The sequence below is a fragment of the Mauremys reevesii genome, linkage group 1 (assembly GCF_016161935.1).
Source record: "Mauremys reevesii isolate NIE-2019 linkage group 1, ASM1616193v1, whole genome shotgun sequence".
Taxonomy (NCBI): domain Eukaryota; kingdom Metazoa; phylum Chordata; order Testudines; family Geoemydidae; genus Mauremys; species Mauremys reevesii.
In genome coordinates, this window is record NC_052623.1 from 251,063,536 (window position 1) to 251,091,347 (window position 27,812).

The window sequence follows — 27,812 nt, forward strand, 5'->3', positions numbered from 1 at the left end:
TGCTGCAAAGAGAGTAGGTAGAGCACAGTAAAGATTTTTGTGAATCCCCAAAACAACTGTTTCTTTAGTTATCTGAACAAAAGATCAAATATCTAGAATAATTATTTAGAATCACAGGATTTTGTCCAACAGTTTTAAAACAGATAACATTTTGGGCCACAGATGCTTGACAGTATCATTCTTTAAGAGCATAATTTACCCTAAAACATCTTGGCTATGACAACTTTACTGCTAGAGATGGTATTCCTTAATTTTAACAGACAGCATATCACTTTGCTTAAAGGATTTTTTACATAAACAGTGGCTAGCACAATAGGATCCTGGTCCATAACCAGGTCTCCTTGGTGCTACAGTATTGCTACTGCTACTACTACTACTACTTATAATAATAATCAGATTCTTTCAACTTTAAGACCCTTAGTTTCCCGGTATTATTTCCAAATTTAAATATTGCCCAGTCATCGTTTTTTTCTGTGCAAACTAAGAAGTTCTCTGTAATGAAAATGTCCATATTTCCAAGACTTTGTTCCTCTACTTCTGATGCTAATGCTAATGCAAGTCCCCGCTGCAAAACAAGCACTTGGCCCTATTCTGATCTCCAGCGGGAGAGGTAGGTAGGGGTGGGTGGGTGTGTGTGGGGAAATGGAATGGGTGGGAGGGAGAAGCATTAATAAAAGTTGAACAAACAATACATGCTTGTACAACACCTAGTTCAACCAAGTTCATCCAATATGTCATCAATTCCACTTCACTGCCACCAGCAGTGGACAGATGCTACTGATGACACCTAATATCCACGGAAGCAAATCTAGAAGCACTGCCACAATGAGAAAACTTTTTCTTCTGCCAGTTTCCCTTCAGAGGTCCTTATTGTGTTCCATGTCGAGATAACATGGATAGAGCTAAAACAAGATTCCAGCATCACACCAGCCAAGACAACATGAAATATTAACAGCTTTACTGGCAACAGCCATTGTATCAGGAGATGTTTAAAACTAGACAAGAGTCATAAGGCCTTTGATTCATTGTGTATCCAATTAGAAGATACAGATTAAATCCTACTGTGTCAGGAGTGCCAGTTGTAAATGCTAGTGACAAGGTGGGGGTGGGAGGCTAGATCAAGCCAGCAAAAAAAAAAAAAAAAAAAAAATGAATAGACTGCAGACAGAAACAAAAAATATTAAAGTCTGTAGCTGACAATTCAAACTTTCATTAAAAGATCTGACAAACAATCCTTGGGAAAAGCAGAATTCTGACTTGTATACATGAAGACAGAAAATGGATTTCAGCTTCAGAAGAAATGCTAAAAAAAATCTGTCACATGTTATAAATAGTACAGGAAATAAGAATATTCACGTTAGAGGACCAAGTCCATTAACTTAAAGATTGAAGCAATCCTCATAACCCTCTCTCAAGGTGATTCCCCACTCTGGCACTTCGAGTGCAGAAGGTGGGGTTCCACAAGGATTTTAAAAATTAATACTGGCCACTCCAGGCTTGTATTAAACTCCCAAAGTTACAACTTTTCTCTGACCTTGGGTGGGTAGATGCTGCCATCCCCCAAGTGCAAAAACCCCTTTGAGAAGAGGTGCACTTGGGAATTCCTTTCTGTGGGGTACCCTCAAGCCCTTTCACCCCCCCTCCAGGGAAAAGCTGAGCAAGAAAACAAAGGAAATCAGCTGTTGCCACCAGCTAATTAAACAACAACATGTACACAAACCTCTTAGGGACACACAAATCCAGTCTTTAAAAAGGTAAAAAAAAATTAAAAACAAAAAGAAGGAAAATACATCTGTAATTTAGACTTTTTGCTGGGTTTTAAAAAAACAATTACAAGGATTAAGCATAAAGATAGCTTCTTGAGGTCCAGTTTAAAGGTTACAAGCAAAACAAAAGCATCTGGGGTTAGCACAGAGGAGTCCACAAGCCATAAAGAAATAAAAGATAAACCTAATTGCATCTTCCTAGACATTTCCTGATCTACTTACATATCTGGATTTTTAAATAAGTAGTTTCTAGGTATGATCGGATGATTTTCATACCTGGCCCAAAGCTTTTTATGCATAGTTCCAGCCCTGTCTCTGCTCTCCACGAGAACAGACAGACAGACAAAGGGGAAGTTTTTTCCCAATTTTAAAAAGTTCTATCCTTCCCATTGGCTCTTTTGGTCAGGTGACCACTCCCTTCCTTTTACCTGTGGACTTTTTAACCCTTTACAGGTAAAGCAAGTAGAGAACAGCTACTAACAGGGATTTTATAGCTAACTGGCTGGCTGGGTGTCGATAAAAGGGAGCTGACCTCCCTCCCTTTCATTTATCACAACCTCTATATATGGTCTAGCAACATTTTGAACAATTATTATATATCCAAGCTTCTCGGTCAAAAAGTACGACAGGGAGCTCAACCAGTATTGAGTATGATGCACTAGGGCTCATTTAAACACATGGATCAAAGCCACTCCTGGTATAGCTCCACTGAAATCAGACTTATTACTTTTTAGAGATGTAAACAAGTTTTTAGTAAAAAGCCAAGTCCATAGTAAAAGATATGTGGCCTAAACGTTAGAACAGGGGACTGGGAATTAGGATTCCTGGATTCTATTAATAAATAGTACTGATTTACTATGTGACCTTGGACAAATTGCTTAAACTCCAGCTAATTTCCCCTTTTGTACAAGGTTAGCTCTTACTGAACTCAATATTGTCTTCAGCCCTCAAGGTTCCTAGCTTAAGCAAATAAAAATCTGTTGGCCAGGTGAGAGAAACTGGCTGAGCTGGCACATAATCAATTTCTTGAACTACCAAAGTAACTACAGCCTCCACCTCCCCACCGCCATTAAGGCAATGGGTTGGAAAGGATGAGTTTTCAGGGCGACATGTCCACCACACAAATACTTCAGTCATTACAAACTGTAAGGTAGAAGCAGAAGCAATATATAGGATCACTGAAAGGTTAACACTGGTATTTTCTCTGTTTTGCTTTTGGGATGTTTTTTAATTTCCCTTCAAAACTTTGACTAAGCTCACAAGTTTATAATGAACAATCTTCCCATTACATCAACAAATTCACCCACTAACCTCAAAAATGTAAACAAAGGAACAAAGGGACGTTTTGGCAATCTTGGATATTTTGTATCAAGAATGAGGATATATCAGAGGACACAACCTTGTAGATCTGCAAACTTACCTTCTTCTGAAGAACGTTGACCTTGCGTTCTTTCACATCCAGCATGTCCTTGAGGTCATGTATTTCTCCTGCTTGAGTCCCTTTCTCCTCGGCTATCTCCTGGATCTGCTTTGTCTTCTTATTCAGCATGGTCTCTTTTTCCTCCAGACGTAATCGTAGTGCATCCACCTGAGTTTACACATGCAGAAACAAGACTTGGTTAGACAGGAAAGGAAAGAGTTATTAGACAAGGCATACACCACTTCCACAAGAAAATGAGTGGTGGCAAACCCCAGATAGATTCTGGTAACTAATCTCCCATTAAGACTGTGAAATCCAACAGCTTCAGCAAAGACTGTTACTATTCAAGAACGATTTATCAAACTAAGAGTACTTGGAGACCTGATGCCTATATAAACATCAATATTTAATAGGGTTGTCATTAATTGCACTGTTAATAACAGGATACCATTTGTTTAAATATTTGGGGATGTTTTCTATATTTTCAAATATATTGATTTCAATTACAACAGAATACAAAGTGTACAGTGCTCACTTTATATTTATTTCTGATTACAAATATTTGCACTGTAAAAAAAATATCTTATTTTTCAATTCACCTATTACAAATACTGTAGTGCAATCTCTATTATGAAAGTTGAACTTACATATGTAGAATTATGTACCAAAAAAACCCCTGCATTCAAAAATAAAACAATGTAAAACTTTAGAGCCTACAAGCCTTCTCAGTCCTACTTCTTGTTCAGCCAATTGCTAAGACAAACAAGTTTGTTTACATTTACGGGAGATAATGCTGCCTGCTTCTTGTTTTGAATGTCACCTGAAAGTGAGAACAGACATTTGCATGGCACTGTTGTAGCCAGCATTGCAGATAGTTACGTGCCAGAAGCACTAAAGATTCATATGTCCCTTCATGCTTCAACCACCATTCCAGAGGACATGCATCCATGCTGATGATGGGTTCTTCTCGATAACGATCAAAAGCAGAGTGGACTGACGCATGTTCATTTTGATCATCTGAGTCAGATGCCACCAGCAGAAAGGACAGTTACCTGTTCCATAACTGGCATTCTTCAAGATGTGTTGCTCATGTCTGTTCCACAGTAGGTGTGCTTGCTCGCCATGTGCACCAGTGCCAGAAGTTTTTCCCTTAGCAGTACCCATACTGGGGGAGCACCACAGTGACCCCTGGAGTGGTGCTTGTATATTGCGCTATAAGGGGGACCGCACGCTCCCCCGACCCTCGGTTCCTTCTTGCTATATAACTCCGACAATGGGGAAGGGGGGCAGGGTGTGGAATAGACATGAGCAACACATCTCGAAGAACGCAAGTCACGGAACAGGTAACTGTCCTTTCTTCTTTGAGTGATTGCTCATGTGTATTCCACAGTAGGTGATTCCAAGCTATACCTGTTGGAGGTGGGTAGGAGTTCATGATAGCCCAGACACAGTACCGCCCTGCCGAAACCGGCATCATCCCTAGATTGGGAGACGATCGCATAATGCGAAGTGAACGTGTTAACTGAGGCCCAAGTGGCCACCCTACAAATGTCTTGGATAGGGACATGGGCTATGTAGGCAGCTGATGAGGCCTGAGCCCTTGTTGAGTGTACCCTAACAATCGGTGGCGGGGGAACCCCTGCCAGATCATAGCATGTGTGTATACATGAGGTAATCCAGCGGGAAAGACACTGGGTGGAGATAGATTGCCCCTTCACCTGCTCAGCTGAGGCAACAAAAAGCTGCGAGGATTTCCAGAACGGTTTGGTCCGATCCAGGTAAAAGGCCAGTGCGCTACGTACATCAAGCGTGTGGAGGCGGTGTTCCTTACTGGAGGAATGGGGCTTAGGACAGAGCACGGGGAGAAAGATGCTCTGATCCATATGGAAGGCATATCCACCTTCAGGAGGAACGCCGGGTGTGGGCGAAGCTGGACTTTATCCCTGTGGAAGACCGTATAGGGAGGTTCTGAGGTCAAGGCCCTGAGTTCCGAGACACGGCGGGCCAATGTGATTGCCACAAGAAAGGCTACCTTCCATGAGAGGTGAGACCAGGAACACATGGCCAGGGGTTCAAAGGGAGGACCCATGAGTCGGGACAAAACCAGGTTCAGGTCCCATTGCGGCACAGGGGGTCTTGCGTACGGGAATGAGTGGTCAAGGCCCCTAAGGAAACGGGAGGTCACAGAGTGGGAGAAGACCGAGTGCCCTTGCACCAGTGGGTGGAAGGCCGATATGGCCGCCAGGTGTACCCTGACAGAGGCAGGTGCCAGTCCTTGGTCCTAAGAGAGAGGAGGTAGTCCAGGATAAGCTGGAGAGGCGCGGAGGAAGGGGAGACTCCCCGCTTACTCACCCACTTGGAGAACCTGGACAACTTCGCCACGTACGTCCGGCATGTGGATGGTTTCTTACTTTCCAGGAGGACCCGCCTTACCTGCTCCGAACATTTGCCCTCCTCCTCATCTAGCCACGGAGCAACCACGCTGTCAGGTGGAGCACGGCTAGGTTGGGATGGAGGAGGTGGCCCCCATCCTGGCAGAGGAGGTCCAGGCGAAGTGGCAGCATCCTCGGGGAGGCAGGGGGGTGGCGCCAAGAGGCGAAGGAGGGTCCCATACCAGTGTTGGCGGGCCCATGCTGGGGCTATGAGGATGACTTTCGCTTTGTCTGCTTTTACTTTCTGCAAGACTTTGTCGATGAGGGGGAACGGCGGGAAGGAGCTGGCCCAACCAATGCAGGAGGAATGCATCGGAGATTGCACCCTTCCCCACTCCTCCCCTGGAGCAGAACTGGGGGCAACGCCGGTTCTGGCGGGTTGCAAAGAGGTGGATCTGGGGAACTCCCCACTCTCGGAAGAGCCGGTGAGCGACCTCCGAGTGGAGCGACCACTCATACTGGGGGGACAAAACCCTGCTGAGGCAATCCGCTTGCGTATTGCGGTTGCCCAGGAGGTGTATGGCCATCAGGGAGATATCGTGGGCTATACAGAACTCCCATAGGCTCAGGGCTTCCTGGCAGAGGGCTAGGGAGCGAGTCCCGCCTTGCCTGTTGATGTAGTACATGGCGGTGGTGTTGTCCGTGAGGACCCTGACCACCTGAGCTCTTTGACATTTATGTGAAGGGACAAGTCTGGGATCAACCACGTCCCCTGAGTTTGCACGTTCCTTGTGTGGGCTCCCCAACCCATATCCAACACATCGGTCACCAGGTCCAAAGACGGGTTGACATACTGAAAGAGAACCCCTTGCAGCATGTTGCTTGGGTAAGACCACCATTTAAGGGAAGCCAGTATCGGGGACGGAACCATAAGAACCTTGTCTAGCCTGTCCCAGACCTGGGAGAATTGGGAGGCTAGCCAGAGTTAGAGGGGCCTCATTCGGAGCCTGGCATGGCAGACCACATACGTACATGCCACCATGTGCCCTAGAATTTGAAGGCACACCCTTGCCATTGTCGCCGGGAAAGCCATGACCGAGGTGATGAGATCTCTTAAGGCCTCGAACCTGTCCGGGGGAGAGAGGCTGTGACCCTCAAGGAGTCCAGCAGCGCCCCAATGAACTAAGGTTGATTTGGTCTCATTCACCACTAGGCCGAGACCAGCGCATGTTGACAGGAGCAGCTTCACGTTGGTCTTTACCTCAGAACAAGAGTCTCCCTTGAGAAGCCAGTCGTCCAGGTATGGGAAAATCTGTACCCCCTCCCGCCTCAGGTAGGCCGCTACCACAGCCATACACTTCGTGAAAACCCTGAGTGCCGTGGATAGGCCAAATGGGAGGACTGCAAACTGGGCGGCATAGAGGGTCCTCGAGACTCCCATCCAGGTGGTGATCGGGACAGTCTGGTCAGCGTCGAGGGAGGGCGTGAGCTGCCGGACGACCAGTCGCTGTGTGCCGAACAGTGTGGGGACCGGTCCTCGGAGCAGGAACTGCGACCCGCAGGAGAGGTTTGATGGGCCCCAAATGGGGGTTAGCCCCGGGATTGGGGACCCATCACCGGTTGTGCGCCTGGAACCCGGAGACTCAATGTCTTTCGTGGCCTGCATCGCCTCTGGCATTGACGGTATCCGTACCGGAGGAGATGTGCGCGCAGACGGCGCTGGGCTACTCCGCTCAACACAAGTCGGAGGCCTTGAGGCCAGGGAAGGGACCGTGGACTGCCCAACACAGGTCCAGCCTCCCTTCTTTCTTTGTCTCGGCGCCGCTGCGAGGTAGGGCCCTTTCCCTGCTTCTTGGAGGGGGAACGGTGCTGGCTAGTAAAGTGTGCCTCGCTATGTACCAACGGAGCGGCAGCAGGAGCCGAGTCCACCCGGTGCGCCGGAGTTGGGGCCAACGCCGATTCCATCAAGAGAGTACAGAGTCTAATGGCTCTCTCCTTCTTTGTCCGTGGCTTGAATGACCTGCAGATCTTATAACGTTTGCTGATGTGAGTCTCATCCAAACAGTGGAGACACTCAGCTTTGGGTCACACCTAGGCATAGAACGGTGACATGAGTTGCATGACTTGAAGCCTGGGGCACGGGCCATGCCCCGAGCCCACTCTAACAACTGAAGTAACAATTCCATGAATGGTACCACTAAGGACGAGTAGAAAGGCTGCAGCAGAGCTGGAGCACAAAGTTCCAACTACCTTCACTGGCGGCAAGAAGGAACTGAGGGTGGGGTGAGCGCATGGTCCCCCTTATAGCACGATATACAGGTGCCACGCCAGGGGTCGCCACGGTGCTTCCCCAGTACGGGTACTGCTGAGGGAAAAACTTCCAGCACCAGTGCATGTGGTGAGCACGCACACCTACTGTGGAATACACATGAGCAATCACTCAAAGAAGGTTGATTTTCTTTTTTTGGTGGTTTGGGTTCTGCAGTTTCCGCATCAGAGTGTTGGTCTTCTAAGACTTCTGAAAGCATGCTCCACACCTCCCACCTCCCAGATTTTGGACAGCACTTCAGATTCTTAAACCTTGTGTCGAGTGCTGTAGCTATCTTTAGAAATCTCTCTTTGGTACCTTCTTTCTGTTTTGTCAAATTTGCTGTGAAAGTGTTCTTAAACAAACATGTGTTGGGTCATCATCCGAGACTGCTATAACATGAAATATATGGTAGAATGCAGGTAAAATAGAACAGGAGACATATAGGTCTCCCCTCAAGGAGTTCAGTCACAAATTTAATTCACACTTTTTTTTTTTTTTTTATGAGCATCATCAGCATGGAAGCATGTGCTCTGGAATGGTAGCTGAAGCATGAAGGGGCATACGAATGCTTAGCATATCTGGCACCTAAATACCTTGCAATGCTGGCTACAAAAGTGCCATGCGAACGCCTGTTCTCCCTTTCAGGTGACATTGTAAATAAGAAGTAGGCAGCATTATCTCCCGTAAATGTAAACAAACTTGTTTGTCTTAGCAATTGGCTGAACAAGTAGGACTGAGTGGGCTTGTAGCCTCCAAAGTTTTAGGATTTGTTTTTGAGTGCAGTATGTAACAAAAAACAAAACTACATTCGTAAGTTGCACTTCCACGATAAAGAGATTGCATTACAGTACTTGTATGAGGTGAAAAATACTATTTCTTCTATCGTTTTTACAGCGCAAATATTTGTAATAAAAATAATATAAAGTAAGCAGTGTACACTTTGTATTCTGTGTAGTAATAGAAATCAATATATTTGAAAATGTATAAAAACATCCAAAAATATTTAATAAATTTCATTTGATATTCTATTGTTTAAAAGTGTGATAATCGTGATTAATTTGAGTTAACTGCATGAGTTAACTGTGATTAATCGACAGTCTTAATATTTAAACATCAAAACATAACCACAAATCTTAACCCCACATGGCATGTGGTTATTGGCTTTTATATGTATACCCTGAGATATTCACTTAAAATACCTGATCAATATCTCTGTAGGTCATAAAACCATAGCTTAAGCAATATTTTGTTCAAGGTAGGGAAAAATAAATGACTGAAAATTTAAATTTCTGAAGTTCTAGAAATTTTGAATATACTAGAATATCTACTGCTTGCCTAAAAAGAAATTAAAAAACCCAGTTCTTACAAAACCAAAAAGTTAAAAAATAAATGAGAACTGCAGAAGACACAATGTTCCATTGTAGATCAGGACAGCAGCAACAATTTTATCCCTCCAATGAGATAGACCATTGTGCAATGCAACACTGTACATGGGGATCATTTTGCCCTATAATATGAGATTTGACACAATCTGTGGTATGTGACTCTCTTCAGTAAATCCACAGGTTGACTGTGCAATAAGTAATATATACATTTATTTTTTAACACATCTTTTAGACATATCCCTTCTACACTTACCAGACATTCATCTGACATCATAATCTTATATTAGTATTTCAGAATTTTCCCACCATGTAGATGCCATTATTATGTTTTCTTCTTGGTAGTGGAGGTTCTCACAATTTTAAGAAAATTTTCCCCCATTTCAAACATTCCCAAAATACAGAGATACAAATGCTAAGTAACAGTACTAAGTGGGCTGCTGCATGTTCAATCATCTGCAGTTACACTACACTATATTAGTTGAGCCTGGAGGTAACATAAGCACGGATCTCTGACTACTGCACGTCACTATGTGAAAAGAGGGGAAACAATCTTATGGTTACCTGAAGATTTCCAAAAGTGTTTCTGGTTTAAACAGCAGCTGAAGTGTCAAAGATGGGCAGCAAGTCCCTTGGACCTCAATACCATGGACCTCAATACCATGTAGCACCTTAATACAAGAGGGTTTTTCTGCACGACATATCTTTATGCTGAAGATGAAGGGGGAAAAGGACCACATTCCAGAACTTTGTGGGCCATCATTTGGCCATAAAAGCACACTTTGACCTCCCATGGTGTCACCCAAAGGAAAAATAAGTTAGGGAACTTCCATGGCATCCACAAAGAGTTGTAAACTGACAAGCCTCTGTTTTTCCCTCTACTTCTCTTCTCCACCTATTAAGCTAGACAGAGAACACAAGGCAAACAAAAACAAACAAAAGGGGGGGGGGGCAGGAGAAGGAATCAGACTTTTGAATATAAATTCAATCTGAAGAAAAAGGCCACCACAGAGCAAAGAACACTCTCAAAGACCATTGCGGAATATGAAATCTGACAACACCAGGTTGCTCAAGATACCAAAAGAAACCCACTGACCCTTATCCGTTTGGCATTCAGGCAGAGTTCAAACCAGCCAGCTTGGCTGCTAATCCTATTTAACAGTATCAGATTTGGTTCCCATTAGCTGAATCCATTACAGAGCATCAGTCACGGTCAGTAAGTAGGGTGTTTATTGAATCCCTTGCCCCTTCTGCACAGCTCAGGCTGACAGAGACATGAAGTAAAAAGAAAACGTGGACAAACTACAAATGGGGAAAGAAATTAAACAAACAGAAAGTTAGATGCTTTAGACTCTGTGTATGTCAGTCCAATTTCCTTAATTTCTTTCTCCTAACTGGAAACACTCATCAAAGCCACAGCATCTATAGTATAACTCTCAAAGAAAATCCTTCACTGTTTTGTCTGATCTCTATTATATGGAACACTGAGCCCACCCCTGTGAGGAAAAAGCAGCCCAGGTCTTCAAGTCAGCACTGCAATCCCGGCTGCCTTTATTCCTGGAGTCTTCCTGTTCACTTCGAATCATTAAAATCACATTCCTAATTTCTTATCCATTATGTAAGACTATTGGGGGGGGGGAGGAAGAGAAGCCGATAAAATATACTGTGAATGAATACTAGTGTGATGTGTACCATATAAATACCATAGATAAAGTAGTTATTTTTGTAAGAAAAAATTCAATAGGCGGATCCAAGCGGCTGAAGATTGTTTTTGAATCTCACAAGCCACAGCTTTTGCTACTTTCACTAGCTCCTAGTGTTCAGCCTGTGTAAACAGATCAAATACATTTCAGAATCTTCTAATCCTCAGGCTAACAGCCTTCATTCATTCTTGAGGAAAAACTAAAAATTTCCCTCACAAGCAATTCCACATGCCCCCCAAATGGTTGTTATATAGCAAATGAGACACCCCACTTACACAAATCCACTGAAGTGAAGTACTAAGTAAAGGTTCCTCCTCAGAAGACCTTCCATCTTCTGATTGATTGACCCCTTTGAACTCTATATTGGCTTATGGTTTGGAGTAAATTGAACTCCTTGGTTTATTTTGTGTGAGGTCCTTGCTTAGAGAACCACAGAAAACACTTTCAGGAAAAATCCTCAAAGGCTGGCAAGACACACAGTTATCACCCTACCACTGTTCTTGGCAGAACGATCCACTTGTTTATTCACACCAGCTCAGTTTATGGATGGCATCCACCCAGACTGCCAAGAACTGAGGTCTGTGGCAGCCAGGTGATGCCAACTTCAACAAAGTCAGTGCAAGGCTTCTTCTGCACACACAGAAATGGCTGTGAAAGCAGCCACTGGGGTTTTGCCATCCCTAGCCTGATTTCTGCACCTTATACAGTATTAGCTTAACCTAAGGGTAACCTGCCTATTTGCATATTAAAAGACAGTCATGTCTTTAATTATATAATAGTGCAGAGGTCCCTCAAGCGTGGGGCGTGCCCCTTTAGAGGGGCGTAGAGGACCACTCAGGGAGGAGCGTGGCAGGGCACAGGCCAACCCCCACTGGGGCAGAGAGGGCCACCCAGACCCTCCTCACCCCTAGCTCTGCTCCGGTCCTGCCCCCAGCCACATCTCTGGCCCAGTCCCCAACCTCAGCATGGCTCCACTCCCAGCCCCGCGCCAGCCCCCAGCCTCAGCCGCTGGCCATGTTCCCAGCCCGCAGCCTTGGCCGCTGGCCCTGTTCCCAGCCCAGAGAGAAGGCTGGGGGTGAGGTCGGGAGCAGAGCCACACGTGGCCGGAGGCCCGGCTGCCAGCCCCCACTGCAGCCTAGCTGCGGCTCTGCCCCTGCCCCCAGCCTCGGCCCTATTCCCAGCCACAGAACCACCCCAAGCTGCGGCCCCAGCCTTGGCCCCTTTACTCCTGTCCACATCCCTCCCCCCCGGAGCTGCAGTACCACTCCTGGCCCCACCTTTGGGGGGGAAGTGCGAGGAGGGTGCAGACGAGGTAAGTGGGAGCGCAACCCTCAAACGTTTGGGAACTGCTGCACTAATGGTATGGCATGCAAAATACTAATGGAGAGATAGGGTGGTTTCTGGCCCTTATATGATTATGTGCTTTCCAACCTTTCTGCATTCATCATCTAACTTCCAAGGGCACAAGAGTATCTCAGATAGGTCAGTTGCCAGTATGCACCTTCAAACTTCACTTAGTCTCTTGACTAGAAACGCGCATAGCCGGAACAACAGAATTCAAAATCCTCTCTTCAACAGGGTATTACCAACTTTCCCCAGACGTTCGCGCACACACAAATAAACTGATGCCTATCTTGTTATAAGTTAGTTTGTTTGTTTTGTTCAATACCTATGTTTTGGGGAAATTTTACACAGTGGCAAGATGCAGTGCTGTATATCTCACTACCTAGTATGGACAGTCATATACAAAACAAGAAAGAACACTGATTCTGAAATTTCTTCTAAAAGAAGCTGAAACTAGAATACCCATAGCTCCACCAATGCTTGTACACCTGTGCTTACAGTGTCTTCTGCTGGGAAAGAATATAGATAGAAAAAATGCAAGAGATAACAGAACATTTATATGAATGGAGGGGGAGGGGAGAGTTTTGGCAAACTGTTTTTTCTGATAATCTGTAGGTAGGTTAAAGGCTTGATCATGAGACTATTACCTGGTTATAAATGTGGGGAAAACTGATAAGTTTTCAAATGCACCTAAGTGACTTAAGAATATAAGTTACATTTTCAAAAGTGACATAGGAACTTCAGAGTCTAAAGCAGGGGTCGACCACCTTTCAGAAGTGGTGTGCCGAGTCTTCATTTATTCACTCTAATTTAAGGTTTCACATGCCAGTAATACATGTTAACGTTTTTAGAAAGTCTCTTTCTCTAAGTCTGTATTATATAACTAAACTATTGTTGTATGTAAAGTAAATAAGGGTTTTAAAATGTTTAAGAAGCTTCATTTAAAATGAAATTAAAATGCAGAGCCCCCAGCACCAGTGGCCAGGACCCAGGCTGCATGAGTGCCACTGAAAAAATCAGCTTGCGTGCCGCCTTTGGCATGCGCGCCATAGGTTGCCTACCCCTGGTCTAAGGCTATGTCTACACTGTGCACCTTACAACAACGCGGCTGTGCCCCTGTGGCCACATCGTTGTAAGGTAAGCAGTGTAGCGGCTCTTTGCTGCTGGGAGAGAGCTTTCCCAGCGACAAAATAAAATCCTCCTATCCCAGAGAACATGTCTGAACATGTAGGATCTTCGGGTTGGTAAACTTTTTTATCTCATACTTCTTTCTTAAGGACTTCTTGTCTTCCTACTGGACTATTCTTGAATTCTCATGTTTGAGCAAAAAATATAGTTGTTACTCTATGGTACTATCATTTTAAATGCACTTGCGATAAAATAAATAGCTGAAATAGGCAGACCTCCAATGAGGGGCAGTAGCTACGGCAGCAGGAGCACAGCTTCCACTGTCAAAGCACTGTCTGCATCGGCGCTTTTCATCGTTAACATTTTTGTCTCTCGGAGGAGATGTGCATTTTTCACATCCCTGAACGACAAAAGTTTTAACAACGAAAGTGCCAGTGTAGACAAAGCCTAAGTGTCACTGAAGGTTAATGGGACTTAGGCTCCTAAATATTTAAGCGCTACTGAAAATTTTATGCAATGTTATCTTTGTTGTATAGTAATGATCAGTATCTCTTTGTGAAACTGGTACTTTGTAATCATATTCAAGAAACAGTGTACAAAGTCTACACTAGAAATTAAGCCACATTTGACATGTGATATTAAATGACTCTCCCCTACCCACCCTCACCTCCCCAAACCAGGGTTGAATATAGGTTAGTCACTTGTGCAGATACGGCCAAATCCTGATCAACACTCAATGCACAAAGTGTGAACAGCTCTTAACAATCTCTAACCAAGCCCTATGGCTTATCTACAATAGCAAAATTCTAAATTATCCTTCTTTACTGGTACAGCTCCACTGGTAATAATGAAAAAAGTTCTAGTGTACACAAGGCACCAACACTTACCATTGTAATGTCTAGTTCTGCTTCACTAGAATTTGCTGACACCAGCGGATCTGTTAAAGTGCCAAATTAAGTATCCAGCTTTTGTTCATGTAGATGCACCCTACCTGGTTCTAAAAAGGGCTACCTATTCATTTTTCATTACATGTTGAACACAATTTGGTCTTGTTTATGCCAGCAGTCAGAGTTCGAAGATGATTGAGGGTTGTGTGGAGGGGAAAAGCAAGTTGTATTTGGCTTCTAGAGTCAAACACACTACTTCTATTCTGCTGTAGAAAAGGCCCGCTGAAGCATGAAACTGCTAAATGAAACTATATTTGAAAACTGTTATCAAAGCAATGTCTGGTTACTCTATTTTAGCATCTTTCAAATAAATCATAATTAAACATACCTTTTGCTAGAGGTGTGCAAATCTATTTCCCCGGCCAACACAGACAGAACTATGTTTGTTAACGAATTATGAACACAGTTGTAACTAGCAAGGCTTAGTGCTTTATTGCAGATAAGCAATTACTTATGAAACAATCATGCTATATAGATAGGCTTGGCAGAATTCAATTTTATTTTCTTATAATTTTATTGGATAATATCCACTTTATTTTAAAGCTTTTTTCTGTTTATTTAAATTTTCACAGTGGTGGGATATTATGGAAGGGATGTGAGGCAATAATTACTGAATGACAGTAGATGTTGTTATTCAAAAAGTTAAAGCTTTACAACCATTAAAACATATTTTATCAACACCACATGTCAAAATATCCAAACATCCTTAAATCTAGCTCTTAAGCAGCATTCTTTTTACTTTGCCTATCTGTACATTTCCAATTATTGACCAGGGTGGATAAAAATCAATGATTTAAAAAAAAAATAAGAAAACACATAGGATTTTATTGATTTAAATCGGATTTTTTTGATAAAATCCTTTTTGAGGAAAAAACCTATCTAAAGATTTTAATTAAGATACATTATTGCTCAACTATCTCATCATGGAATAGGGATTATAGATTCTAATGCTATAATATGCAACAATATATCCATGTAATGTTTAAGAAAAGTTTTGTAAATGAGTTCCAATAATTCATGGATTAGGGACCCAATTTTATGGGGTTCCAGGGGCTTCTGTATAGATTATTTAGCTTAATCTTTCTATCTACCCAATGGGACTCAGTGCTCAGTCTAGAAGATACCATCAGAGATGCTTAGTTTTGCAGTTCTCAAACTGTGGATTTGTGTCTCCAGAGAGAACATGCTTGTTAACAGCAAAAAATGTTTTTAAATAAATAAATAAATAAATAAATAAATAAATAAATAAATGGAGGTGAGAAATAACAGACCTCAACCCTATTGTCCCTCTGAAAATTTGTATACACAGAATCAATCCCTTACCTCTCTCTAAAAGTGCAAAGTTTCAAAAAGTTCAATGAATAGAAGATTGTTGGGGGCAGAATAGATCGGGACAAGGAGAAGAAATCTGGAGATAAATGTGAAAAGGGAGGGACAGGCAGTAGAAACAAAAGTGAAACTGTTTGAGCAGCATATTCCAGAAGTCTTGAGGTCTTTCTGAGTGTAGCCTTCATAGATTTGAGATCTACCATACTATTCTCTCACTAGATGGGAAATCCAATAATGACAACAGGGCATAAAAGAGACCCAGTTTGGGAGTATTTTAATGAAGTTCCTCTACCTGTGGGTAAGACAGGCATGCGTGCAAAACGCAGAGAAATGCAACAAAGAAATGCAAAGGCCTGTCTGCCTGAATGAAACAACATCATGAGAAGTGTTCCTTCTCAGGCAGTAGCTGCATTGAAGATGATGAAAGGAATATATCTGAACATGTAGGATCTTCGGGTTGGTAAACTTTTTTATCTCATACTTCTTTCTTAAGGACTGCTTGTCTTCCTACTGGACTATTCTTGAATTCTCATGTTTGAGCAAAAAATATAGTTGTTACTCTATGGTACTATCATTTTAAATGCACTTGCGATGAAATAAATAGCTGAAATAGGCAGATCTTGCTTTTACTATTTCACCTTTAAAGTAGTACTGCGTGTCAGTGAATGCAATGAGTAATACTAAATGAGCAGTATGGTAATAATAATTAAATAACTGCATTGACTTATTTTGTTTAGGAGAATCCATCCTCAACGTAAAAGATTCTGAAGACTAGCCACCTTCACGATCACCATCATTTTCTATAGTTTCAGAGTTATCTGCTAATTATAGTGTTTCAGTCACATCACATAGGTGTCACACAGCCACAATATCACCTGTAGCAAAAAGAAAAAAAAATCACCATCATCCAGAAACAACCGTAGATAAGTCTGTGATAAGAACCAGCAGATTGCAAAAAAGAGATAATTGATGAAAAAATTGTCCGGTTTTTTTATGCAACAAACTCTCCTTTCTGTACGATTGAGAACCCACACTTCATTAACATGGTTCAGTCATTAAGACCAGGATACAGAGCAGATGTCGCAGGCAAATTGCTGAATAAAGTGTATGAAACAGAAATTGAGCAGTGTGCAAAAGATCTAGAGGGTGAAATTGTTAACATGAGTCTTGATGGGTGGAGCAATGTCCACAATGATCCTGTTGTATGTGCTTGTGTGACAACAGAAGAAGGGAATGTCTTCCTTACAGAAACAATCAGGAAATGCACACACAGCAGAATACTCACGAATAGCAGTAAAAGCTATAACAAACTGTGAAAAAAAAATTCAAATGTCTTGTACGCAGTTTGGTCATAGACAATGCTGCAAACGTATCCAGGATGAGAAGAAATTTAGAAGAGAGCAAAGAGAGTCCCAAGCTAAAATAACATACGGATGCAGTGCTCATTTGATGCACCTCCTAGCCAAAGACTTCAGTGTTCCAGAAATAAAGGCCAATATTGTTGAAATTGCAAAATACTTCCATAACAACCACTTTGCAGCAGCTGTGCTGACACAAGATGTGCAATGGAACTCGTAGCGGACTGTTTTGAGCACTATATCAAGAACTGGCCTAATCTGATGACAGTTTGTGAACAAAATCGTGAAAAAATAGATGGCACTGTCAGAGCCAAAGTTCTCAACATTAGGCTTAAGAGAAATGTTGAAGTGAGTGAGATCTTAAAGAGAGAAATATGCAATGACAAGAGTTAAATTACAAGCATTAAAAAAACAAATGGGACAAGCACTATCTCCAGCTCAGTTTCTTCCAAATATTCTCAATTCTCAGTACCAGGGTCAAACCTTAACTGCTGAAGAAGAGGAGTTGGCTATGACATGGACATCCAGCAATCATCCCTCCATAATGCCAACTATAACAAACTTCAGAGCTAAGGGTGAACCATTCAAGAAATAGACGTCTGCTGATGACGTTTTAAAGAAAGTTACACCAGTGAACTGGTGGAAGTCACTTAAGCACTTGGATTCAGAGACTGTTGAAGTGATAATCTCACTTTTAACAGCAGTAGCTTATTCTGCTGGTGTAGAAAGAATATTTTCTTCCTTTAGACTAATTAATTCCAAATAGAGAAATTGTTTGGGACCTGAAAAAGCAGGAAAGCTTGTTTTTCTTTTCCAGATTATGAACAAACAGGAAAATGAAGGTGAAGAGGGCTGAATTATCTGCAGAAGCCAATATTTTAAGTTTCTCTTGTTTACCTGGCTGACATAGTCAATTTAATTTTTTTTTAAATATTTCATTTAACTATTTTAGTTAAAAACAATTTTAACAAAAACAAACCTGATTTTTTAAAAAAACTTGAATGTTTAACTAAATTCAAAAATTCATATGCTTGTTTTGTTAAAATATATTTTGCTGTTGAAGAAAAAAAATCCAGAATACATAACACTGTTGTTTTAGTTAAATAAAACAATTTAAATGTCTGTCTGGTGATGTTCTCCTCCTAATACAGCATGGCAAGAAAATCCTCCAAATATTAATGATTAACCTGTTGAATTGGAGATATTTATGAAGTCATTGGGAGGTGAACTATCTGCTTCAATTACTTTTGGTAAATGAAATAACCAAACAATCATTCATTTTCTGATATAGCTGTAAAACTAATCTGAAAAGTTTTCAAAATAAATCACTTAAAAATTGTATCTTCTAAGAATGAAACCTACATCTATCTCTGAATTGTGAAGAATATTTATTAAGATTATAACAACCAACAAGAATGCACTTTTATGTAGAAATCTGAGTCTTCCTGACTAGTGATTTAAATGATTTAAATAATGATTTAAATCAAATCCACCCTGTTATTGACTGAAATATTTTTTAATCTGTGTACATGTGTACAAAGAAATTGACATTTACTAACAGGTACAGATAAACTAATTTTTTGAAACCTATATGCAGATTACCACCTAGGGCTCGTAACCCTCCCCCACCATAGTTTGAAACAGATTCCAATATGCACAGAAACTGTGTTTTGGTGTAACAGTGTATTAACATAGTTTCAAAACACTATTCCAAGCCCCAACATGGACAAGACTTAAAAGACTTTTCATTTAACACATTCAGTGTAAACAATACACTTCTTAGGGGCTGTATTAGTTTCTTTGCTGAATATGAATCTCCTCACTTGCCCTATGGAATAGGCTCAGGTCACAGAATCATGCCAACTTGGATAGAATATACAAATAATGCACAATATTTCAACAGATTGAATTAACTTCCCTTTGAAGTTGAATACCTCCCAGCACTGATCCAAACAAAAGGGCTCAGTAGGATATAATAAAAACCTTATATTGATCGAGCCTTTTAACTCCAAAGTAAATATTGATTTTTTTTCTTTATTTACAAAGATATTGTAAATTCATAGAACTATTTATAAAGGCTCATTTACAAACTGAGAGGTTAACCACGGTAGCCTCTCCATCCACTTGCCCTCAAGGTAAACAACTCCAAAACAGGACACTGTAACTCTTAGTTCCAATATGACACGTGCCAAGTTTAATCTCTGGGCTATCAAGCCTGCACCCTGAGTCATCTCTGCACTCTGTTTCTATGGAAGAATAAAAGGCAGAGGCTCCGGGAGAAAGCCATTTCTCCAAAAACGTTCATCTAAAAGTACCTTTAAAGTACTTCCCCCTATGAAAGTTGGTTTTAATGAATCACTGGTTGCAGAGAGTGCCTTGCTAACATTTTATTTCTTCCACAGTTCCTTCTACTTTCCTACAGCTACCAAGTTATATTTCCTGATTGGTCACTGCAGCATTACCCGTTGGAGGCCAAAAGTATTTCACTCCCCAGCTACTACAGGGTCATGAAATTCTCTCGCATTTCCTTCTGACCCATCATCTGCATTGGAAATTCACTACCTCAAACCAAAAGAAGAGCAGCCAAAGTTAACCAAAACTACTCCTAAGATGCTGTCCAAATGATTGGCTTTTAAGGGCAACAAAAGGTTCTGTTAAAGGTCACTCAGGAGGATGTGACAGTAAGTCTAAGACAGGAAACCCCTCATAGGTCAATATTTTTAATCAACCTACATTAGTTCTACTCTATAATTTTATGCACAATAAAGTAAGCAAGCTTTCAGGAAAGTAATAGAGCATGTTCCAATAATGACCTAGATATTTTTTAATACTTAAGAGTGTCAGACCTGATAACTCTCCTCTAACCTTCCTCACATTACCAATTTCTCTTTTGGTAAATTCAATGGTAGTGAAAGGTGCTGGGTTCATTGTCATGAGACTTAAGTCCTCTTTTTATCTAAAGAACAAGTATATCTCAGGTGGCAGCAGTGGAAATTTTCCCAACACTAAACTTTACCAACGTGTCTCGACAGCGGGAGTGATCACCTGTTCATGACTACTGAATCCTTCGTGACTCTGTGAAGAATGTCTACAAATGTGAAAATTAATGACAAATTTGCTTGTTGGAAAGGGAACAACTGTCCCTAGAAGTATGAAAGAAGAGGGTTTATAGCAGGGGTCGGCAACCTATGGCACGCATGCCAAAGACAGCAAGCGAGCCAATTTTTAATGGCACGCTGTGGCCAGCATCGGCCCCGCTCAGCCTGCTACCGAATCCCGGCAGCGGCTGAGCGGGGCCAACGGCTGGGACCCCGGCAGGCTGCAGCGTGCCATTAAAAATCCTGCCCAGCCCAGCTTGCTCTTCTCCACCCCACCCACCCCCACCTACCACACTCTCTGGCAGGGAAGGGGGCAGAAGCAAGCTTGGTCCTGCCAGTTGCTGCTGTAGGGCAGGCACCACTGGCAGCCAAGTTTCCACCTCCCCCACCTCTTCCCCCAGCATGCTGCATTGTGCCCCACCTCCTCTCCCTCCCTGCCGCCGATGACCCTTGTGAGGGAGTGGAGAAGAGGAGCCCCAGCACCCTCGCTGCTCAGACCAGGAGGGAGGCGGAGAAGAGGCAGGAGCGGGGGCCTTGGGGAAGGGGGGTGGAATCAGGGTGTATCCCTCCAGCCCCCTGCCTTGAGCCGCTCAGGGCAGGGGGCTAGGGGCACCCCCCAATCCCAGCCCACTCCCCAGCCCTCTGCCCTGACCCCTGCACTCCCCCACAACCCCAGCCCTGACTCTGGCACCCCCCACACATACCCAGCCTCCCCATACCCCATGCCCTGAACTCCTGCACCCCTCTCACACGCCCCCCTCCCTGAGCACCAAACGGGAGCTCCTGCACACACACACCCACATTCTCACCAGCACCCCTTCCACCAAATGGTAACTGCCCAGGTAAGCACTCCACACTCAAACCTCCTGCCCCAACCCTGAACCCCCTCCCTCATTCTAGCTCCTGCCCAGACCCTGCATCCCAACCGCCAGCCTGTTCCTTCACCCCCTAGCCCTGTGCTCAGTGCACCCCCACCCTCTGCTCAGTGCAGAGAGAGAGGAAGAGAATGGGCCAGAACCAGGGAGAAGGTAGGTACCCCACTCTATGTGGGCAGGGCCGGGACCCCAGACTGGTGGGGGGCTGAGCGGGGCCGGGACCCTGCCTGGCAGGAGCCAGCGGACGGAAGCCCAGACCGGCAGTGGGCTGAGCCACTCAGCCCACCGCCAGTCTGGGGTCCTGGCCCCTGGTCCCACTCAGTCCGCTGCCAGCCTGGGGTTCTGGCTGCTGGCCCCTTGCCAGCCAGGGTCCCGGCCGCAGGCCCCGCTCAGCCCGCTGCCAGCCTAGGTGAATGGAACCCCAGGCCGACAGAGAGCTGAGCAGGCTGACGGCGTAAGATCAGCATTTTAATTTAATTTTAAATGAAGCTTCTTCAACATTTTGAAAACCTTGTTTACTTTACATATAACAGTAGTTTAGTTATATAATATATAGACTTATACAGAGAGACCTTCTAAAAAATGTTAAAATGTATTAGCGGCATGCAAAACCTTAAATTACAGCGAATAAATGAAGACTCGGCACACCACTTCTGAAAGGTTGCCGACCCCTGGTTTATAGAAACACTAATGGATAATTCTTTGATTTTCACTTTCATGTTCATCTCACACGGATACTGGGAAACAGACTGAGAATCATCATCATCTCTTTATGTAGGCCAAACAGATATGAGATTGCAACAACTTTCACTCAAGAACACCTTGAACTGGGTTTGAACTAGCAGCAAAGACAAAAGCTTTAATACAGCATCCCCAAATCCTAATGTTGCTTAAGTTTAAACTGGCACAGCAGAGCTGAATGTATAATCTTTCTGAATCTCCTGAGAAAAGTAAGGTGCTCATGGCTTAGAGAAACAGCCAAATCAGTTCTTGCATTGCACACAGATATGAGACGGTGCCTTGGAGAATACTAGCGCAGGAAAGTTATTTCCAAGCTTTAAATGATTATTATTACAGGTGAGATAATGTAATGTTATAATTCCCCAAATCACAAAAAAGCTTTAATATTACTGCTGTTACAAGCCCCAACTAAGCTAAGACACAAATATTCTCCCTAATCAGAGTGGATAAAAATAATTTAGAAAATAATTTTTAAAAATATGATTTCTTAAACTTAAATTAAATACATTTTCTTTTTAAAATACATCTGTTTAATATTAAATTTGAAATTATGACAACATATGTTAAGGCCTAAACTTACTATAAAGTTACTTACATCAATTTAAAAAAAAATATGCTCCTCGAGTTTTAATGAGTTCAGGGTTCTTTTAAAAAAAAAAACTGAATCAACGGTAAACATCTTTAATTTTTGAGGTCAACGCAAGCTTTATAAATGTCACAAAGTCATGTACTGCATTAAGTAAGAATCTATATTATTTTCGGTCCTTACTACACAATGCATGTTGGTATTCACATTTTTCCAAATATAAGTACTTCAAGGATTTTTTGTACAGAAAGCTTTTGCCTTAATTACTGTTGGTTTCAGTTTAGCTAGCAAAGATAATATTTTCTTTGTTTGGACTAGTTCATTCAAAACTGAGAAACCAACTGAGAGCTGAAAAAGCACGAGAGTTTATTTTCCTCTTCCAATCGGTGAATAAAAAACAGATGGGAGAGGATGAGATCTATTAATTCTAAAAACTTGAAGGATATGGGACCAATGTTTAAAAAGTATTTATCCTGTTTAGGCACCTAACTCCTATTGACTTCAATGGGAGTAAGACAGTTAACCTACTTCAGCACTTTTGAAAATCCAACTAAGCATCTATCTGCATTTTTAGACAACTAAATATCTTTGAAAATCTGGCCCATGGTTACCAGTTACAGCAGTCAATTCCCTAACTATAGTTAACACTTCCTTTGTTTAACGTATCAGCTGTTTTTTTAATGCAAAACATGTTTTTATAGCATGTTTTGTTTTCCTTATGCATTCAGTACATTTAAAGTAGTTTTATTTAAATTAAAACAAATTGAAAATTCTAGCTTTGTGCATTTTTAGCTGAGATCCAATTTCTATCCAAACGCAGCCTGACCGAAATCCCAAGTAAAAAATTATCTAGTAAATAAGAAATGAGTCATTCAACATTTTCTAACACAATACAAATGGAGAAATAAAGAATCTGAAAAAAATGTATGTTGAGTTACATAATTGCTTAAATAAATATGCATACATATAGTGTATCATCCAGGATAGCAAAAACAAGTTCCAAATTTAGTGTAAAGACTATATTTAGTTGTATTTTGGCATGTTTTAAAGGTTATACCAACCAATGAGAATTAACTTTTTTTTTTTTTTTGGTGAGGGGTGGCGGAGATAACTAAAAAGTACAAATGTTAAGCAAGATTAAAATCAATTATTTAAATCAAGGTTTGCTTGCTAATTTAAATCGTGATTCTAATTAGTGATTTATATCAATGTGATTTGTATCAATCCACCATGTTCCTAACATATAGGAAAGTTGTGATTCTGCAGCTTCACTCTCTCACAAAAGCTATTACAGAGTACCCACAAATATCCACTGTAAAAAAAAACTTTTCTTCTCTATGTGCCAATCATAGCCATAAATTTACCAAATACAGCTAATAAAAACATCCCACATTGGGGAGAAGCACATATAACTAATTTCATAGTCTGTGATATGGAATGTTTGTATCATCATTATCCTACAACTCTTTCACACACACCTCCCCCGACTGAACACAAGCCTCTCTTGGCCTATTATTGATTTTGCTGTCATGCATGTCAGAAAAACCTTTTCTGATACAATGGCGCCCTCTTTTGGATCTTTCCCATCACTGTATTTATCCAAGTTACTCAACTGAAATGCTAGAGCAGGGGTCGGCAACCTTTCAGAAGTGGTGTGCCAAGTCTTCATTTATTCACTCTAATTTAAGGTTTCGTGTGCCAGTAATACATTTTAACATTTTTAAAAGGTCTCTTTCTATAAGTCTATAATATATAACTGAACTATTGTTGTAAGTAAATTAAATAAGGTTTTAGAATGTTTAAGAAGCTTCATTTAAAATTAAATTGAAATGCAGAGCTCCCTGGACCGGTGGCCAGGAACCGGCCATTGTGAGCGCCATTGAAAATCAGCTCGCGTGCCGCCTTTGGAACGCATGCCATAAGTTGCCTACCCCGTGCTAGAGTCACACAGCAATTTATGCCTCTTCTTGAAGAATTTCCAGAAGTAGCAGTTTAATTCCAGTGCTCATTAAACTTTAGAAGTGCAGATGTACACTTTTTTCCCCAATATAACACAAGAGTTTAAAGATGATTTGTCATCAATCCCAAAAGTTCCTAAATTAAGAAAAAATATTTTCAGAATGTGTGGTTTACTCTATGAAGCATGGCATGCATGTCTCAGATGTAAATACAAGCTTATGAGCAAAAGTTCCACTACGTGCTGACGGTGGTAATGAAACCACAAAGGCAGCCAGCAGAATGCTCTCAGTTCCTCCACCTTAGAATTATAGAAGATTAGAGTTGGAAGACACCTCAGGTGGTCATCTAGTCCAATCCCCTGCTCAAAGCAGGACCACACCAACTAAATCATCCCTTTTAGCTACATGATCAGCCATTGCAAACCCCCTCCCCTTTCCTTCAGCCCAGTCATGGCAGATTTCAAGATAGCTGTATCTAAGAACAGATTGCTAATTGCACATTAGTGCAGCATGTATATATATGCATATGCACACACTCTTGTAGAATTCCTTCCCTACAGAATCCCAAATATCTAATGGGTGAAATGATTTGTTCAGAGCAAATGACATTAAACACAGCCACTAATATGGGACATACTGGAATGCAGCAAAACTATCTCCGAGGCAAGAAGGATTTTAATGCCCTGTAGTTCCGAGGCAGGAAACAATCAAGAAAGAAAACACACAACCCTCTCTGGATTTCCTCTCCACTTCCAAAGGCCCAAATAGTCCACATATATAGAAATGTCCATTTCACCTCTGTCTGCAGGATGGCGGCTCTCTGTTCTTTAGCTGTAAGAGATTCTTTCAGCACCTCGATATGCTGCTTGCTGTCAGAGAACTGGTTTGTGAGGGTTTCCAGTTTTGTCTGCAAGGCCAGCAGCTCAGTGTCCTTGCGTGACAGCTCCTGTTTCACCTGACCAATCTGAAGAACGAAACGAATGTGAGGAAGAGGAAAAAGAAGAGAGGATCAATTGTTAGCAATCTATACCTTTAACACAGCAATAAAAAATTAACATTCATAAAACTACCAACGAAGAGAATGATATTCTAAAGATCAAGTCTTTAGCTGTCTGTAAGCCTAGCAGAAAGGTCTCCACAGAACATCAGGGGAAAAGGAGGGAAGTAAATCCCATTCAGTTAGCAAAAGGTGTGCATTTAAACAGAGTGAAATCCATGTTCAGCCGTCCTATAAGGGACAAAACAAAATCAACTGTTTACTGGGGTAGTCTTTTAATGAAGATGCAGCAGAACTGTACTGGATATGTACATTGCTCTGGTAGTAACAGTGCATTATAAACACCTAATGAGATTAGATATGTTTGGGTATACCTCTGAGTGATCTCTTAGATGGGTGTTTGCCTTTTGTCACTTGAACTGGTTTTTTCTCCCACCCTTTAAGCTCACCAATCCAAACCCATCTCCAGAGAGAACGTCAGTGAAACATACCTTTCATTTTTACATTTGGTAAAACTATCATTTCACCCCTCTTGACAAGAGAAACATCCTTTTATTTGGGCTCACTTTAAGAAAGATTCCCGAGTATAGTGTAAAACTACTAACACCAAAATTGGAACAAATCATACTCAAAAAGCTGCTTTTGGAATTGCCAGAATCAGATTCTCATCTCAATGAATAATGAGTGAAAAATTTCATCTGCACAGTAGTAAGATAAGATTAAAAACCTCAGTTTAAAAACAGTTTAAAAACAACCATCACCCAGGACACCTTTGGAACCAAAGCTGAAGGCAAGAATACATGCTGAAAGATAGGGATTGGTTGAGGCTACAAACTGACACAAATCCAGGCTTATACTTGGAAATTTCTGGTTTTGCCTCCTCCTCTAAAAAGGGTAATTTAATTTAGGCCTAACATTTTGATCTAAGAAGGAGAAACAGGTCTTTATAAAACCAAACATGAACAGAAATGTTTTAGAACAATTTACAAACAACTTCCCCAGCAGTGCTGGAAACCCAAGCTCAAGAGCATGCTAAATGCATGCAAACCAGAAAGTGAAGCAGATTATAAACTAAAATGAAACTGACCAGTCCAATTTTGTTTTCCAAACTGAGTGAAATACATAACATGAAAAAAGCATAAATCATATTTTTAAAAGAATAAACTATATTTTAAAAACAGTCAGTTTTAATAATCTGAGGTGTTAATAGCAATACAGATGTCTTAAAAATAATCTTTTGAGTCCTTAGATGAAAGTAAGGAAATTTCCTTATATATTGACAATACCCTGTTGATGGATGGATATTTTAAAAATCCTCTTTCTTGGATGCTGTTGAAGTTTTTCTAACCCTTTTCACCTCAGACCTGTGTGTCCTGGAGTAAAATGGTCTGTAGGGGAGATGAGTGTAGGTGTGTAGAAATTGGTGAGAGTTTAAAATTTCTTTCTCCATTTTTTAATGGAGAAACTGGAGAGAAGTTATAGAGAATTTCATTTAGAGGACTATTAAATGGTAAGTCATTAACTTAATTCTGACTTTAATGTTCATCTTACACTGGATGCTAGACACCTTAGTTCTTTCTACTGATAGCAAATACTTCAATAAATAGATCCCTCATTCCATTTAGCAGAGAGGCACCTAAGTGTGAACTGTACCAGTTTCTGCGGTCAGCCTCTCAAACTTTTATTCCTATAGAACAACAAAAACCAGATACATTAGTTACCTTGGGTACAGCATAAGAAATGGAAAGTAATTACAGAATTTGGGGCTAGTTCAGTTTTCTTACCATCTCTCAACCAAAAAAACCTATACGTTTCAGAAGGCACTACATTCTCCAATTCAGAGGCAACACAAATTAGAGTAAAATCACTGGTCAGTTTTGCTTTTGAAAGAAGAGAATTTACTTGGGCTCCACCTGAAGAAGAGAGAATTTAGACCAGATATTTTAACCTGATGAAGTTTTACCTGCATACAGATAGTACACAATATTAATAGTCCCAGGCAATGTAATAAATTAATTGTCCCCAGATGCAAAATTTCAGAATCTTGAGTCCCCCGGAGCTATCATGCTCAAGCTCTTTAGGAAGGAATGCAGTGCATACCATTCAAAGCTGCACAGGAAATGAAGGCAGCCTGAAGTGTTCACATCTCTCTGCTCTTGAACACACACTGATCACCCAGAGCATTCACGTACTTTACAGTAAGGAAAAACTTAAATGTATACTGCAGAAATGATATAGGGCCAGATTTTCAAAAGTGCACAGATCTCATTTAGGCAACTACATCAAGAATATATTTTCAAAAGTGTTCAGCAGCTTCCACTGTTACATCTTTGGAGAGATATTTGAAAAAGCTCCACACATGCTGTAGAAAAAGTAAGCCCTTATTTTGGTGTCTAAATAAAACTGCAGCTCTTCTAAAAAAATCTAACTGCAATTGTGGGTACTGAACACTTTTGAAAATCTGTCCCAATATGAAAGAACAAATTACCATCTAGTT

General features: G+C 41.5%; 1 protein-coding gene across 12 annotated transcripts in view; it reads right to left on the reverse strand.

Moving 5' to 3' along the window:
• ERC1 (ELKS/RAB6-interacting/CAST family member 1) overlaps positions 1-27,812 on the reverse strand; it is a 562,177-nt gene that overhangs the window by 395,812 nt on the left and 138,553 nt on the right. For all 12 annotated transcript variants that reach the window (XM_039546718.1, XM_039546709.1, XM_039546701.1 and 9 more), the window contains 2 exons: positions 25,115-25,282; positions 3,187-3,354 (listed from right to left, as the gene is read on the reverse strand). In XM_039546718.1, coding sequence (XP_039402652.1) covers positions 3,187-3,354; positions 25,115-25,282 — 336 coding nt within the window. The remainder of the gene's footprint in view (positions 1-3,186; positions 3,355-25,114; positions 25,283-27,812) is intronic.